The following is a 16,896-nucleotide window of genomic DNA, read 5'->3' on the forward strand; positions in this document are numbered from 1 at the left end:
CCCTAAAATCAAATTATATTTAATATCCCCAAAACAATCAATCCATATACAACAAATATGAAAAAATAAATCAAAAACGCTCAATGGCCAAATAGATTAGTGTGCTTTGAACAGTATAGGCACCAGAACAGTATAGGCACCAGACAATTTATTGTAGCTGATTTACAGTCGCTTTTCACAAAATTAGATTATCATCAAAAAGTTAATTTATTTCACTTCTTAAATATAAAAAGTGAAATTATAAAGATTATATTGAGTCATTACAAAAAGAGTGATCCATTTCAAGTGTTTATTTCTGTTAATGTTGATGATTATGGCTTACAGCCAATAAAAACCCAAAAGTCCTTGTCTTAGTAAATTAGAATTAATTAAAAAAAAACCTTTAGTCTGTTTCAGTAGGCTCCACAATTATGGGAAAGACTGCTGACATGACAGATGTCCACTGACACACTCCACAAGGAGGGTAAGCCACAAAAGGTCATTGCTAAAGAATCTGGCTCTTCACAGAACGCTGTATCCAAGCATATTAATGGAAAGATGAATGGAAGGAAAAAGTGTGGTAGAAAAAGGTGCACAAGCAACCGGGATGACCTCAGTCTTGAAAGGGTTGTTAAGAAAAGGCGATTCAAAAATTTTGGGGAGATTCACAAGGAGTGGACTGCTGCTGGAGTCATTGCTTCAAGAGCCACAATGCACAGACGTATCCAGGACATGGGCTACAAGTGTCGCATTCCTTGTGTCAAGCCACTCATGACCAATAGACAACACCAGAAGGGCCTTACCTGGGCCAAGGAGAAAAAAAGGACTGGACTGTTGCTTAGTTGTCCAAGGTTTTGTCTTAATATGAAAGTAAATTTTGCATTTCATTTGGAAATCAAAGTCTCAGAGTCTGGAGGAAGAGTGGAGAGGCACACAATCCAAACTGCTTGAGGTCTTCTGTGAAGTTTCCACAATCAGTGATGGTTTGGGGAGCCATGTCATCTGCTGGTATAGGTCCACTGTGTTTTATCAAGACCAAAGTCAGTGCAGCCGTCAACCAGGAAATTGTAGAGCACTTCATGATTCCCTCTGCTGACAAAGTTTTTGGAGATGGAAATTTCATTCTCCAGTACAACTTGGCACCTGTCCACACTGTCAAAAGTACCAATACCTGGTTTACAAACAACAGTATCACTGTGCTTGATTGGCCAGCAAACTCACCTGACCTTAACCCCGTAGAGAATCTATGGGGTATTGTCAAGAGGAAGAGGTGAAACACCAGACCCAACAATGCAGATGAGATGAAGGCTGCTATCAAAGCAACCTGGGCTTCCATAACACCTCAGCAGTGCCACACGCTGATCACCTCCATGTCATGCCACATTGATGCAGTAATTGATACAAAAGGAGCCCCGACAAGTATTGAGTGGAATTACTTAGCATACATTTCAGTAGGCCAACATTTCAGATTTTAAAATCATTTTTCAAGCTGGTGTTAGTAAATTATTATACTTTATGAGATAATGACTTTTGGGTTTTCATTGGCTGTAAGCCATAATCATCAACATTAATAGAAAAACACTTGAAATAGATCACTCTGTTTGTAATGACGCTATATAATATAAGAGTTTCACTTTTTGTATTGAGGAACTGAAATAAATGAACTTTTTGATATTTTAACCCTGAGGCTGTGCCCTACCTAGCCGTGGAGGTTGGCACCCTATTAATCACGCAATTTGGCCCCTGCTCCTCCACAACTAATCCCTAAATGCCTGAAACGTCCCTAATCTAGATACCAATGCATCAAACCAGGTTTCAAATACCGTATATACTTGAGTATAAGCCGAGAATTTCAGCCCATTTTTTTTAGGCTGAAATTGCTCTTCAAGGGTAAAATGGCAGAACAAATCGGTCCAATACTGAGGAAGGCATGCAATTCAAATAATATGAACCCTATAAGAATAAGTAGGGTAAGAATCATATCATCTGTTAAGAACTATTATAATAGTTAAAACTATGCCACAAAGAAGAAGGAGGGATTGAGATACAATATGTGAGGAAGGGGGATTACTCCAGAAGATGAGGTGGCTAGGAGAAGCAACTTCTATCTATGGGGAATGGGGGACGTAGCAGCAGGAGAGAAACTACTATAAACCACCCAAGAAGCCCAAGCCTGTCAACGATTTTACTTAACAGGGCTGTGGGCTTCTCATTAACCATGTCCCATGACAGGTGTCTGGCAAACTCAGGAAAACAGCCCAGGTTTTTCCAAGGTTAGGCAAACAAAGGATAAGGATTAAGAGTGTTTGGGGAAACTTGCAATTTATTTAAAAAGGGCTTAACATGGTTTTGTCAACAAGATTGAAGTCCTGGAATTAGCAATATTTTTTAAAAGACTCACCTTAAAGTTTGTCAGTGCCTCATGCAGGCTGCCATGGTGGTAAAGCATTATCCCCCTTAACTGAAGTGTCTGCACATGGTTCTGATTCAGCATCAGTGCTTTCTGGAAGTTCTCCATGGCCGCATCAAAATTACCAAGCTCCCTAGAATCAAACGTGTACCAAATTATAGGACCACAATGGTTAAAAGCATTCATGGCTCGTCTGTCTTTAGGTTGTATCTCGATCTCCCTGGAACTTTTCAACCTTTTCCCACATATCATGCTTCAAATATAAAGATATCAAATGTAAATTTTGGGTGAAGAATCAACAAGTGGAACACAATTGTGAAGTTGAACGAAATTTATTGGTTATTTAAAATTTTTGTGGAAATTCAAAAACTGAAAAGTGGGGCGTGCAATATTATTCTGCCCCTTTACTTTCAGTGCAGCAAACTCACTCCAGAAGTTCATTGTGGATCTCTGAATGATCCAATGTTGTCCTAAATGTCTAATGATGATAAATATAATCCACCTGTGTATAATCAAGTCTCCGTATAAATGCACCTGCTCTGTGATAGTCTCAGGGTTCTGAGGACACTCGCTTAGCAACGGGATTCAGTCACAAAGCACGATTTTCTCCATTAAACAGTCCATGCGGTTTCTTTACACGTCATAAACCGCCATATTACACATCACACACATATAGTTAATAGTACACGGCTTCCTTCACTTAACAGACACTACACCCGCCAGTCCTCTTCTGACCAGTTCTCGGGGTTGTCCGTGCGCCGTATCAATGTCTCTATTCACATAGCATTACACGACATTAGGTTGCAGTCTCTTTTTTTTTTTTTTTTTAAATCAGATATTTTTATTTAACCAAATTCAAAGTACAAAGCAATAAAACAAATCGCAATGAGAACAACAATGGTCATTAGTTTCAGAAATTCCCTCCCTCCTTCCCCCTCCCCCCATTACATACAAGAGCAGCGAATAATGCATGGTATAACCTAAGTTCAGGGTCATCTTCTCTCCACCCAAGGTGTCCACAGTGTCTCAAATGTTCTTATGCCTTTTCTCTTAACATAAATGTTTTTTTCCATATTCACAATAGAGTCAGACTGTCAGAAAAATTCCCTCAACGTCGGCGGATCTTCATTTATCCAGTATTTGGCGATTAGTTTCAGCGCAATATATAATATTCTAGCTATTGCCACCTTATATTTATTATGTACCTGGACCTCCTCCACATATCCCAGAATACACACCACAGGGTTCCTCTCAATCCTACAACCATATGCTCCTCCTATGGCATTAAGCACCGCTGTCCAATATGGGTTCAGATTTGGACACGGCCATAACATATGGAGAATTCCAGCCCCATCCATTCAGCACCGAGGACACTCAGAAGTCTGTCTCAGACCCACTCTATTGAGTGCAGCCATTGATCTATTTGCTATGTAAGTCTTTTTTGGTTATGCACCAGTTCAGACTAGATAGTAAATATAGGAAAACTGACTGAACAGCTATGTACTATTTTTTCTGACTTGAACGCCCTGCCCTTCACCATGCTGTGATTTTAATTACATCCAAACACAGTTGGTTCTGACCTTCCTATAAATGCAGGCTTTACCATGTTATTAACCATAGGTAAGTCTTCACACTAGTCAGTCAGGTCAGGTACCCATCCGATCTGAGATTACCTTGACGTTTGGTGGATGGGCTCACAATTTTGGCCAAATCTTGTGCCAAGCATCTCATGTGTTTTTTCATAGATTTCACAAGCCATTATGCTATTCACATTTCATGTATGGCACATTTCCTTGTTTTAGTACAGTTGAGTGCAGCCATTGATCTATTTGCTATGTCAGACCCACTCTATACAGCCTTTCAGGAGTCCTATATACTCTATGGAGTGCAAATATCTGCGAGAGTCTACCCGGTTCACTCAGCGATAATTGGGGTATATATTCCATAATCGCTTCCCATTTATCTTCCTCTATCCTACCCAACTCCTCCTCCCATTTCCCCTGTGCTCTAATAGAATAATTATTTATAAAAGAATGCATTAGATCCTTATAAATGCCCGACACTACCCCTTTTGTCCCCCCCTCTGCGCAGATATAATCAATATATCCTTGTGAATCTCCATATTTATCGTCCTATTCTGCATAACATAAGCATGCCTAAAACTGCCCATATTAAAATCTTGTAGCCCATAATCTTCCTGCAACTTTCCAAAGGGCACCAGTCCCTGTGCGTTCTGCACCTGAACCATGTACTGTATTCCCAGTCTCATCCAATTTTTATATTCTCCCATTTTAACAAATTCCGGTAGAGTCCCGTTTTGCCATATCGGGGAAAAATTTGAAGTGCTCCAAACCCCTAATCTTTTTAATTGCCTCCCAGACTTTATGTATCAGCGCTAAAGTAGGATACACCAAACCCATCTTCCTAAAACTTCCTGCCTCAAACCCCTGAACCAAGGGATCCCTCCCCATCACCTGGACCAAGACCCTTTGTATTGAACCAGCCCCAGACACATCCCTCCACCCCCTCATCTGTTGGCCCTGAGCAGCTAAGTAATAAATCCAAGGATTCGGAAGCGCCAGTCCCCCTCCATCCTTGGGCCTCTGCAGTATCTCAAGTCTGATCCTCGGCTGCTTTTTTCCCCACACAAGATCCCTAAACATAGAGTCAATAGTACGAAACCACCACTTAGGGAACCATATAGGGGCATTGTGCAGGAAATACAGTAGTTGGGGCATCAAAATTATCTTAATCAAATTAATTCTTCCCACTACTAAAAGATACAGTTTACACCACGCCCCTACTTTACTCCTAAACTTACTCAGTGGAATCAGATTCAAATCTGCATAGCTCGAAATCGGAAGTGCCACCTGAATGCCCAGGTATTTAAACTGTCGCACTACTGCCAACCTACTACCCTCCCCTGACACTGGCAAATCAACAACAATCATCTACAGCCATTACAGTGGATTTTTCCCAGTTAATTTCTAATCCCGATATAGACCCAAATATTTTAATAATATCCATTGCTCTCAACAACGACTATCCGGAATCCTCCAAAAAAAGGAAAAGCAGCACATCATCTGCATACAGGGATACTTTTTATTCTACCATGCCATAACTGAACCCTTTAACCGAAGCCGTCCTCCTGTCTGCGACAAAGGCTCCACTGCCAAAGCAAAAAATAGCAGGGACAGCGGACACCCCTGCCTAGTCCCCCTATGAAGTGCAAAACTCCCAGAGATTTGCCAGTTAACTCTGACCCTAGCAGTCGGGGAAGTATATAGCAACCATATCCATGAAATAAAGGTTGGCACAAAATCAAAGCCTTCCAACACCCTCCAAAGATACTGCCACTCAACACTATCAAACGCTTTACGCGCGTCCAATGATACACCATCCTTCTGCCCCTATAGTCCGACGGCAGCTGCAAATTCAGAAAAAGTCTGCGCAAATTAATCGCCATAGACTTATTTGGCATAAATCCGGATTGGTCAGGATGAACAAGATCCAGAACCACACTTGCCAAACGGCTAGCCAAAATTTTAGCCAAAATCTTTACATCCACCGTCAGCAACGAGATGGGCCTATCAGATTCCGCCAACCTTGGATCTCTTACCTCTTTTGGAATGACCACCACCACCGCCTCCCTCATGGATGCCAGTAATTCACCCTTCCTAAGAGCCTCTTCAAAAACCTTTTGCAGTCTGGGTGTTACCATCTCAATTGTTTGTAAATTTCACTTGGGATACCATCTGCCCCCGAGGCCCTATTAGCCATAGATATAATAGCCATTTCAATCTCTTCTTTTGTTATGGGCACCTCCAGTCTCGCCCTATCACTGTCTTTAATACTCGGGAGCCTTGCTTCCTGAAGAAAACCCTCTATGTCTCCCAATGAGTCCCCCGGCCCGAAGAATATAATAGATTACAGAATCGTCTAAATTCCCCCAAAATACTCTCTGCGTCCCCCACCTCCCTTCCCTCATCAATCTTCAATTTATATACATAAGACGATTCCCTCTGCGCCGCTACCACCACTGACAACAGATTCCCCACTTTTTCACCATCATAAAGTTACATTTTCTGGAAGGCCCTCCTCCTCCTCTCCACTTTCCTCAAATACACCTTATTAACCTCTTCCTGTGCACCCCTTAGCCTACTCTGATTTTCGGCTGATGGATCTAGTACCATATCCCTCCCCACGGTTTCTATTATTTCTCTGTCTTCTAGCTTAGATTTTGACCTACACCTGGAAATCTCTCGAAACAAGAGACCCCTTAGGACCACTTTCATAGTGTCCCACACCACCCGACTACCTGCACTCCCTTCATTAATCCGCCAATACTCCTCCAATTCTTCCTTTATAGTATTCATATTAATATATTCCAGCCATACCGGATTCAACTTCCACCCAACACTCTTCCCAATCTTCCCCCTTATCCGTCTAATCGACAATTCTATAAGCTTATGGTCCGAAAGCACCCTTGGGAGGTATTCCATTCCACAGACCAGTTGTGTCATTAGCTCATTCCCCAACAGGTTGCAGCCTCTAAACACGCCGGAACTCACTTCGTCCAGTTACCGTGGGAGACCACACAGTTAGGCACCAACAGCCTGTTCCACTGGCAGATACTCGTCTGCCCATAACCCCCTTTATCTGGAGCTACCTCACAGGAGCTCCTGCTCCACACGCTGACTCCTCGTCAGTCCTCTCTCCCAGGGAAGCTGCCTAAAAGGGATCACGCCTTACTTACCAGGCCACCTGACAGTTCCAGACCCACAGAAGGACGGTAGCATCCCCAACATAGTAGCCGTCACAGGCTCTGCAGGACCATGGCCTCACCCCATGCTCTTCAGGAATCCAGTCCTACTCCCAGGACCTTCCAACACAGAGGCCATCCAGGTCCACGGCCTCTACGTGTGCTATTCAAGATGTCCGTCCTACTCCCAGGAACGCCCAACACACAGGCCTTCAGGTACGTGGCCTCTCAGTGTGCTATTCAGGGATCCAGTCCACACACAGGACCTCCCAACTCACAGGCCTTCAGATCCATGGCTTCAACATGTGCTCTTCAGGAATCCAGTCCTACTCCTAGGACCTTCCAACACACAGGCCATCCAGGACCTTACACACTGACCATTCAGGTCCATACACTCTGACCATGTGACCAGACCTCAGTCCCATTATATCCCAGTAGCTACCCCCATAGGTGGGATGTGTGTGTGGTTATAAGCCTCCCTTTACAACTGCACAAACACAGCGCAGAGAATCTCCTCTGCGACACATACCGGCCATTCATAATGACGCCGGTCACTGTCTCACTATCACAGAACTCACAGACACAAAAAGATGACTTGAAAATCCTCCAAAAATTTGAAAAAACACAGAAAAAAAGGCAGAGATGATTACGTGCTCAGGCCTCCAAACGAATACAGTGACAGGGTGCAGCGGACCCGATTAATGATGGCAGAAACACAGGTGCAGCAATACCGATGTAGCAATCACTCTCAGGCTACCAATCCATGAAGGTGGGTGATTGCTTGGTATATGCCAGCTTACGTATTGTGGCCCTAATATTAACTAATACCTTACATATACTGATATGTTTTCTTGCACTTTATCTTACAGGGTGCAGTTAGACCCAGATGGCTCTGTAAACTGTGGCCTCTGTTCACACAGTATGCGTTTTGTAGCACTGGGTGTCCAGCCTGTGTATGCGCTAAGAATATTAATTTCTCTTAAATATCGGCACACGTGACCGCCGGCCCTGGCAGGAAGCAGGCGGCTGACAGTGCGTGCTACTGAAGAGAAATGGATACTCACCACGATCTCTGATGAACACCCGATGAGTATTCCGGCAGCTGTGCTCTGCTTGTGAGCAGCGTATGATGTCCCTGCCATGAGCTGCTTACAAGTATTAAGCAGGTGCCCTGGAGCAGGACGCTGCGACTGTGAGGGAGCGGAGGAAGGCAAGATTAAAGGTTTGTTTTTTTTAATCTTTACTGATGGGGCCAATCAATCATACCAGGAAGAAATGAATATTCATTGCCCTCCACGTGTGTATGTATGTGTGTGTGTGTGTGTGTGTGTGTGTGTGTGTGTGTGTGTGTGTGTGTGTGTGTGTGTGTGTGTTGATGTCACCTTACAATACAAAAGGTGACTTTTACCCCCTATTACCCCATATGCCACCCCTAAAGAGCAGTGGGAAGAGAGAGGCTAAGTGCCGGAATTGGCACATCTTACAGATGCGCCATTTCTAGGGAAGCTGTGAGCTGGTGGCCCACAGCTCTGCATAGCCTTTTCTGGCTATTAATTATAGGGGGACCCCACTTCATTTTTTTTGGGGGGTCCCCCTATTTTAATAGCCAGTAAAGGCTAAATATACAGCTGCTGGCTGATATTCATAGCCTGGGAAGATCCATGGGTACTAACTCCTTTCTAAGCTATAAAGATCAGCCTCCAGACGCTGGCTTTCCCGCCCTGGCGCAGAAAATTGCACGGGAGCCATGCCATTTTTTCCCCAAAAAGATTCTTTTATTAAATACATACAAGTCCTATAATTTGCACACACACACACACACACACACACACATCTACATATCAAACTATTCTGCATGGATTTACTGTATGTAAACCATGGCTCCTATCCTGTCTGCTCCTGCATTGATTTTTACAGAAGCCGACAAATGCATTACCGGCTAATCTATCTATATCCCTATGCAATGAAGAGGAATTGCATGGCACTCCGTAAAAATGAGGTGCACGAATAGGATACCACTCCCAATATAGAAGAAAAAAATTGGCACTCTCGAATATCATGCAAAAATCAAGGATTACATTTTTATTATTGCTACCTTCTCCGGCACGTCAGTGCCATATTCTCCTAAGCACACCAGTACGCGACACCACTTGCTCTAAAACTTGTATATATATATATATATATATATACAGTTAGGTCCATATATATTTGGACAGAGACAACATTTTTCTCATTTTGGTTATAGACATTACCACAATTTAATTTTAAACAAAACAATTCAGATGCAGTTGAAGTTCAGACTTTTAGCTTTCATTTGAGGGTATCCATATTAAAATTGGATGAAGAGTTTAGGAGTTTCAGCTCCTTAACATGTGCCACCCTGTTTTTTAAAGGGACCAAAAGTAATTGGACAATTGACTCCAAGGCTATTTCATGGACAGGTGTGGGCAATCCCTTCATTATGTCATTCTCAACTAAGCAGATAAAAGGCCTGGAGTTGATTTGAGGTGTGGTGCTTGCATTTGGAAGGTTTTCCTATGAAGTAAACATGCGGTCAAAAGTGCTCTCCATGAAGGTGAAACAAGCCATTCTTAAGCTGTGAAAACAGAGAAAAAACCCATCCGAGAAATTGCTACAATATTAGGAGTGGCAAAATGTACAGTTTGGTACATCCTGAGAAGGAAAGAAAGCACTGGTGATCTCATCAATGCAAAAAGACCTGGGCGCCCACGGAATACAACAGTGGTGGATGATGGCAGAATAATCTCCATGGTGAAGAGAAACCTCTTCACAACAGCCAACCAAGTGAACAACACTCTCCAGGAGGTCGGCGTATCAATATCCAAATCTACCATAAAGAGAAGACTGCATGAAAGTAAATACAGAGGGTTCACTGCACGGTGCAAGCCACTCATAAGTGTCAAGAAGAAAAAGGCTAGACTGGACTTTGCTAAAAAAACATCTAAAAAAGCCAGCACAGTTCAGGAAGAACATTCTTTGGACAGATGAAACCAAGATCAACCTCTACCAGAATGGTGGAAAGAGAAAAGTATGGCGAAGGCTTGGTACAGCTCATGATCCAAAGCATACCACATCATCTGTAAAACACGGCGGAGGCAGTGTGATGGCTTGGGCATGCATGGCTGCCAGTGGCACTGGGTCACTAGTGTTTATTGATGATGTGACACAGGACAGAAGCAGCCGAATGAATTCTGAGGTATTCAGAGCCATACTGTGTGCTCAGATCCAGCCAAATGCAGCAAAACTGATTGGTCGTCGTTTCATACTACAGATGGACAATGACCCAAAACATGAAGCCAAAGCAACCCAGGAGTCTATTAAAGCAAAGAAGTGGAATATTCTTGAATGGCCAAGTCAGTCACCTGATCTCAACCCAATTGAGCATGCATTTCACTAGTTAAAGACTAAACTTCAGACAGAAAGGCCCACAAACAAACAGCAACTGAAAACCACCGCAGTGAAGGCCTGGCAGAGCATCAAAAAGGAGGAAACACAGCGTCTGGTGATGTCCATGAGTTCAAGACTTCAGGCAGTCATTGCCAACAAAGGGTTTTCAACCAAGTACTAGAAATGAACATTTTATTTAAAATTATTGAATCTGTCCAATTACTTTTGGTCCCTTTAAAAACAGGGTGGCACATGTTAAGGAGCTGAAACTCCTAAACCCTTCATCCAATTTTAATGTGGATACCCTCAAATGAAAACTGAAAGTCTGAACTTCAACTGCATCTGAATTGTTTTGTTTAAAATTCATTGTGGTAATGTCTATAACCAAAATGAGAAAAATGTTGTCTCTGTCCAAATATATATGGACCTAACTGTAATATATATATATATATATATATATATATATATATATATATATATATATATATATATATATATATATATATATATATATATATATATATATATATATATATATATATAATGGAAGCAGCACAATGCTCACCGATGGGTGCCAGGCCTCCTGGGCAAGACGGTCCACTCATCCACCCGATTAATATGCCAAGTAAAAATGAAGGCAGCACTCCAATTCTTTTAAAAGTGAAAAAAGCTTGTGAAGTTTATTTCAGCCCCACATCACCATACGACGTTTCGGCTCACACTGAGCCTTTCTATATATATATATAAAGGGAACACTTAAACAACAGAATATAACTCCAAGTAAATCAAACTTCTGTGAAATCAAACTGTCCACTTAGGAAGCAACACTGTTTGACAATCAATTTCACATGCTGTTGTGCAAATAGAGTAGACAACAGATGGAAATTATTGGCAATTATCAAGACATACTCAATAAAGGAGTGGTTCTGCAGGTGGGGACCACAGACCACATCTCAGTACCAATGCTTTCTGGCTGATGTTTTGGTCACTTTTGAATGTTGGCTGTGCTTTCACACTCGTGGTGGGCATGAGACAGACTCTACAACCCACACAAATGGCTCAGGTAGTGCAGCTCATCCAGGATGGCAGATCAATGCGAGCTGTGGCAAGAAGGTTTGCTGTGTCTGTCAGTGTAGTGTCGAGAGGCGTGGAGGGGGCCGTAGGAGGGCAACAACCCAGCAGCAGGACCACTACCTCATCCTTTGTGCAAGGAGGAGCAGGAGGAGCACTGCCAGAGCCCTGCAAAATGACCTCCAGCAGGCCACAAATGTGCATGTGTCTGCACAAACGGTTAGAAACCAACTCCATGAGGATGGTCTGAGTGCGCGACGTCCACAGATGGGGGTTGTGTTCACAGCGCAACACTGTGCAGGACGCTTGGCATTTGCCACAAAACACCAGGATTGGCAAATTCGCCACTGGCGCCATATGCTCTTCACAGATGAAAACAGGTTCACACTGAGCACATGTGACAGAGTCTGGAGACGCTGTGGAGAGCGATCTGCTGCCTGCAACATCCTTCAGCATGACCGGTTTGGCAGTGGGTAAGTAATGGTGTGGGGTGGCATTTCTTTGGAGGGCCGCACAGCCCTCCATGTGCTCGCCAGAGGTAGACTGACTGCCATTAGGTACCGAGATGAGATTCTCAGACCCCTTGTGAGACCATATGCTGGTGCGGTTGGCCCTGGGTTCCTCCTAATGCAGGACAATGTCAGACCTCATGTGGCTGGAGTGTGTCAGCAGCTCCTGCAAGATGAAGGCATTGAAGCTATGGACTGGCCCGCCTATTCCTCAGACCTGAATCCAATTGAACACATCTGGGACATCATGTCTCGCACCATCCACCAACGTCACGTTGAATCACAGACTGTCCAGGAGGTGGCGGATGCTTTAGTCCAGGTCTAGGAAGAGATCCCTCAGGAGACCATCCGCCGCCTCATCAGGAGCATGCCAAGGCGTTGTAGGGAGGTCATACAGGCACGTGGAGGCCGCACGCACGCACGCGTGCACGCACGCACACACACACACACACCATAATTTCCTTGTCTTAAGGCATTTCCACTGAAGTTGGATCAGCCTGTAATTTGGCTCCAGACCTCCATGGGATATTCATTTTGATCTACATTGATCATTTTTATGTTTAATTGTTCTCAACACATGCAATGAACAAAGACTTACAACTGAAATACTTCATTCAGTGATATCTAGGATGTGGTATTTTAGCGATCCCTTTATTTTCTAGAGCAGTGTATACATGTCACTGCTATATATATATAATATATATTTGTATATATATATATATATATATATATATATATATATATATATATATATATATATATATATATATATATATATATATATATATATATATATATTTTTTTTTATTTTTTTTTTAACATGTCAGTGTGATTTTACTGTACACCGCACATGAATTGCCGGCTTTTTAAAGGACACCGATGTGTAAAAATCGGACAGCACTCGCATGGTGCAAGTGCAGTGAGATTTTTTTTCTCGCACACATTGACTTGCATTGGAGTCGCTACTCGTTACGAATACCCGAGTATTAGGACCTACTCTTTATGAGTATAGCGAGTCTGAATATTTCACTACTCGCTCATCCCTATCCTCCACCATTCATGTCTATGGGTCACAGTGCAGTCTGATTTTCAGACAGAATGAATGTAGACATTTTTTTTTCTCTCCACCTCCGAGAAAATTGTATCACACTGTGATCAAACTCTGATCAGAGTGTGATTTTCTGGGACTTTTTAGCAACAATTGTAGCGAAATGCTGACAGGAGCTGACTGTTAACCTTGCACCTCTCTATAGAGCTCCCTAGAGCACTTTAATAACCCCTCAGTGTATTTACATCACCAAGGATATTTTATTTAGTATAGAATACAGTATATTTTTCCTATTTTCTGCTATGTAATACTAGAGTGCGTCCCATAGTCTGAAAAACACTGTACATAGGCCTTCTTTTCCCAATTTACAAAATAAAGGTCATCTTTCACGGGAAGGTCACTCGTATATAATCGTTGGTGTGTACCAAAGGATTTGCACTATGGGGAGATTGACTGCTAATGTGCATTTGCAAGAATAATCTAGCACGAGAGATTACCTGTAGGCCTGGCCAAGACTTTTATATGCTTCTATAAAATTTGATTTCTGTTTTAAGGCTTCCTTAAAAGTTTCAATGGCTTCCTGAAAAAAAAAAAAAAAAAGTACGATAACTGGTAAAATGTATAAAGTAAAACAAGCAAAATATGATCATGGTGAGATTTGTATATAAACATAATTATTTATGCAAAACCTGAAGAAAATGGTCCAAAAATACACAACTACGTGCACAAAATTGCAAGGTTCGCTTAACTTTCTATTCCTCTTTGCTTAAATGGAGAAACCAATTTTTTTCTGCATAGGCAACTTCAGCTACAGCCACAGTGATTGAGATTGATTAAGTTCCTTCTCATGTACAGCACCATGGAATCAATGGTGCTATAGCTATAAAATAATAATAAATAACGATACTATTGCTTTTATAGTAAAATTACATAGGAAAAAGTGCAAATTAAAAAAAAAAAAAACCTGAGCCTAACACTAAAATACTGTACAAAATGGTAATAGCTATAACCCATGAAATGGTGCATATGACAAACACATGTAAGGAAGTTGGCAAGAGACAAATATAGTTGAAGTTGATGCCTAAAGGTACCTTCACACGAAGCGACGCTGCAGCGATAGCGACAACGATGTTGATCGCTGCAGCGTCGCTGTTTGGTCGCTGGAGAGCTGTCACACAGACCGCTCTCCAGCGATCAACTATGCCGAGGTCCCCTGGTAACCAGGGTAAACATCGGGTAACTTTAAGCGCAGGGCCGCGCTTAGTAACCCGATGTTTACCCTGGTTACCAGCGTAAAATCTAAAAAAAACAAACAGCACATACTTACATTCACGTCCCCCTGCGTCCACTTCCTGACTGACTGAGCGCCGTACAGTGAGAGCAGAGCGGTGACGTCACCGCTGTGCTGCTTTCACTTTCACTTTGCGGCGCTGAGTCAGAGGAGGAAGCAGACTGCAGGGGACGCAATGTGAGTATGTGCTGTTTGTTTTTTTTACATTTTACCCTAGTAACCAGGGTAAACATCGGGTAACTAAGCGCGGCCCTGCGCTTAGTAACCCGATGTTTACCCTGGTTACCAGTGTAAAATATCGCTGGTATCGTTGCTTTTGCTTTCAAACACAACGATACACAGCGATCGGACGACCAAATAAAGTTCTGGACTTTATTCAGCGACCAGCGACATCACAGCAGGATCCTGATCGCTGCTGCGTGTCAAACGAAACGATATCGCTAGCGAGGACGCTGCAACGTCACGGATTGCTAGCGATATCGTTATAATGTCGTTTCGTGTGAAGGTACCTTAACTGAGTAATTGCCAGCGTACGCCGCCATCTGCTGGTGAAAGTAAAAGTAAACAAAAAATTACAGAAGTAAGAACCTATTAGTGAGAAACTAGGTTAAACAAGGCACAAGGTCAGGTGAGACCTGTGTCGCAGTTACTAATTATAAAAGGCCTGATTGGGCCGAGAAGAGGCAGTTGGCTCCAGAACCTGTACCAGGACAGGTCGTGTGGCTGCTAGGTGGGCTTACAACCACCATCGCCACAGAAGGGTCCGAGAGTGGTCAGATGCCGGATGAGGCTTGAGGTGTGAGGAAGATCTGTGTTTGGCACCAGTAGAAGTTAGTGACCAGATCCATACAAGGCTCGTGAGACGATCTGGCTGTAGCAGAGGACCGTTCCTGTTGGTTGCTACTTCCAGCGCAGACGTACGGTCCAGGGTGTGGTCTCCGGTAGACATGAGCGAATATCCTCAGCTCTCTCCTTATTCGGCTCACTAATACAGCTCACCGAATAGCTGCAGCGGGAACCCGGATACCTGGAGCGCTCCCGACAATTAGGTGTCCGGCGCCGCAGCTGCATGTGTCGCCGCTGTGTGACAGTCACAACACACAGGCTCTCCATGCATGTGTTGTGACCGTCACACAGCCATGACACATACAGCTGCGGCGCTGGACACCTGATTATCGGAGCGCTCTAGGTATCCGGGTTCCAGCTGCAGCTTCTTCAGTAAGCGCTACAGCCTGCTGAATAAGGAGGGATCCGACAATATTTGCTCATGTCTAGTCTCAGGTCGTGCTTCGGGGAAGGAGATGGCCTATGAGACATTCACACCGTATACCCACTCGCTCGTATGTCTAGGACTTGTAGCCTAGCGAGAAATATAAGTGACCCCCCACTAGGGCCAGTGTAATGATCAGAGGTGTTTACAGAGACTACGACACGACAGGGCCGGGCCTAGCATTGAGAGTGCTGCCAGTGAAGTTGAGACAAAGGCATTAGTTGTCGTTTAACTGCTAGAAAACAAACAGTTTATGCAATAGAACCCTGCATAGATATTGTACTTAGTTGTGTTGCTGTGTCATAATATACTGTATTGACCCCATTACTGTAACCCACCGTATAATGCTTACATAAATATACGTAGATTTTCCTTTTTTGAGTTAGTTACATACTGTTGGTTAAGCAGCACTGTCTCCTCATGGATGCAATGATGCAAACAAAGTACAGTAACATGCGCACGCGCACACACACGCTCGCCCGGGTGCATCAGAGCATTTTGATTGGGCAATAAACAAATTAGGATTTCACCAGGTCATTACCTTCAGCAGGCCTCGGTGGAAGAATGTCAAACCTTTGTATAAAACTGCTATTGGCTGGTTTTGGTTTAAGTCCAGGGACCGCTGAAAATCTTCGTGAGCTGCTACATAATCCTGAAGGAAAAGGAAATAGGTTATTCACAATTTGTAGCAATGTGTCTAGAGAGTGAAACACAAGTGTGGACTAAACAAATCTGGTAATGGGTAAGAAAAAGGGTCTAATTTGTCACTGTGTTTGAAGCAAACGTAAAAAAGGAAATACAGTCCGAGCTGTCTGTACAAGCAGATGAACATCATTTACTTGCAGGGGATTGAGATCCCAGACATGGCTGTACAGGAACATGGATGGCCATGGTTCAGTGAACGCAGAAAAGGGGCGGCAGCACTCCAACAAGACCACAGTCCCATTGTTCTGCTGACTATCGGAGGTCCTGGTAGTCAGAATGGCACTGATCATATGTATGCCAAGGATAGCCATGAATTGGATGACTTGTCTGCCCTTGAAGGTCTGCAGACATATTTCCTCTCTTGTACACACCTTACATGCTCATTTCGCTCACTGATTCGTCCTACAGAGCACGGGAAGAGAGAGTAATCCAATGTCAGACAC

The 16,896-nt window shown here is 43.2% G+C and overlaps 1 protein-coding gene across 4 annotated transcripts in view; it reads right to left on the minus strand.

The window, feature by feature from the left end:
- TTC13 (tetratricopeptide repeat domain 13) overlaps positions 1-16,896 on the minus strand; it is a 141,751-nt gene that overhangs the window by 58,158 nt on the left and 66,697 nt on the right. For all 4 annotated transcript variants that reach the window (XR_013221076.1, XM_077283043.1, XM_077283042.1 and 1 more), the window contains 3 exons: positions 16,290-16,400; positions 13,685-13,767; positions 2,381-2,522 (listed from right to left, as the gene is read on the minus strand). Coding sequence is in view for 3 of the 4 variants with exons in the window: in XM_077283043.1 (XP_077139158.1) it covers positions 2,381-2,522; positions 13,685-13,767; positions 16,290-16,400 (336 nt within the window). In the remaining variant the exon portion in view is untranslated. The remainder of the gene's footprint in view (positions 1-2,380; positions 2,523-13,684; positions 13,768-16,289; positions 16,401-16,896) is intronic.

Source organism: Ranitomeya variabilis, chromosome 2 (assembly GCF_051348905.1).
Source record: "Ranitomeya variabilis isolate aRanVar5 chromosome 2, aRanVar5.hap1, whole genome shotgun sequence".
NCBI classification, from domain to species: Eukaryota; Metazoa; Chordata; class Amphibia; order Anura; family Dendrobatidae; genus Ranitomeya; species Ranitomeya variabilis.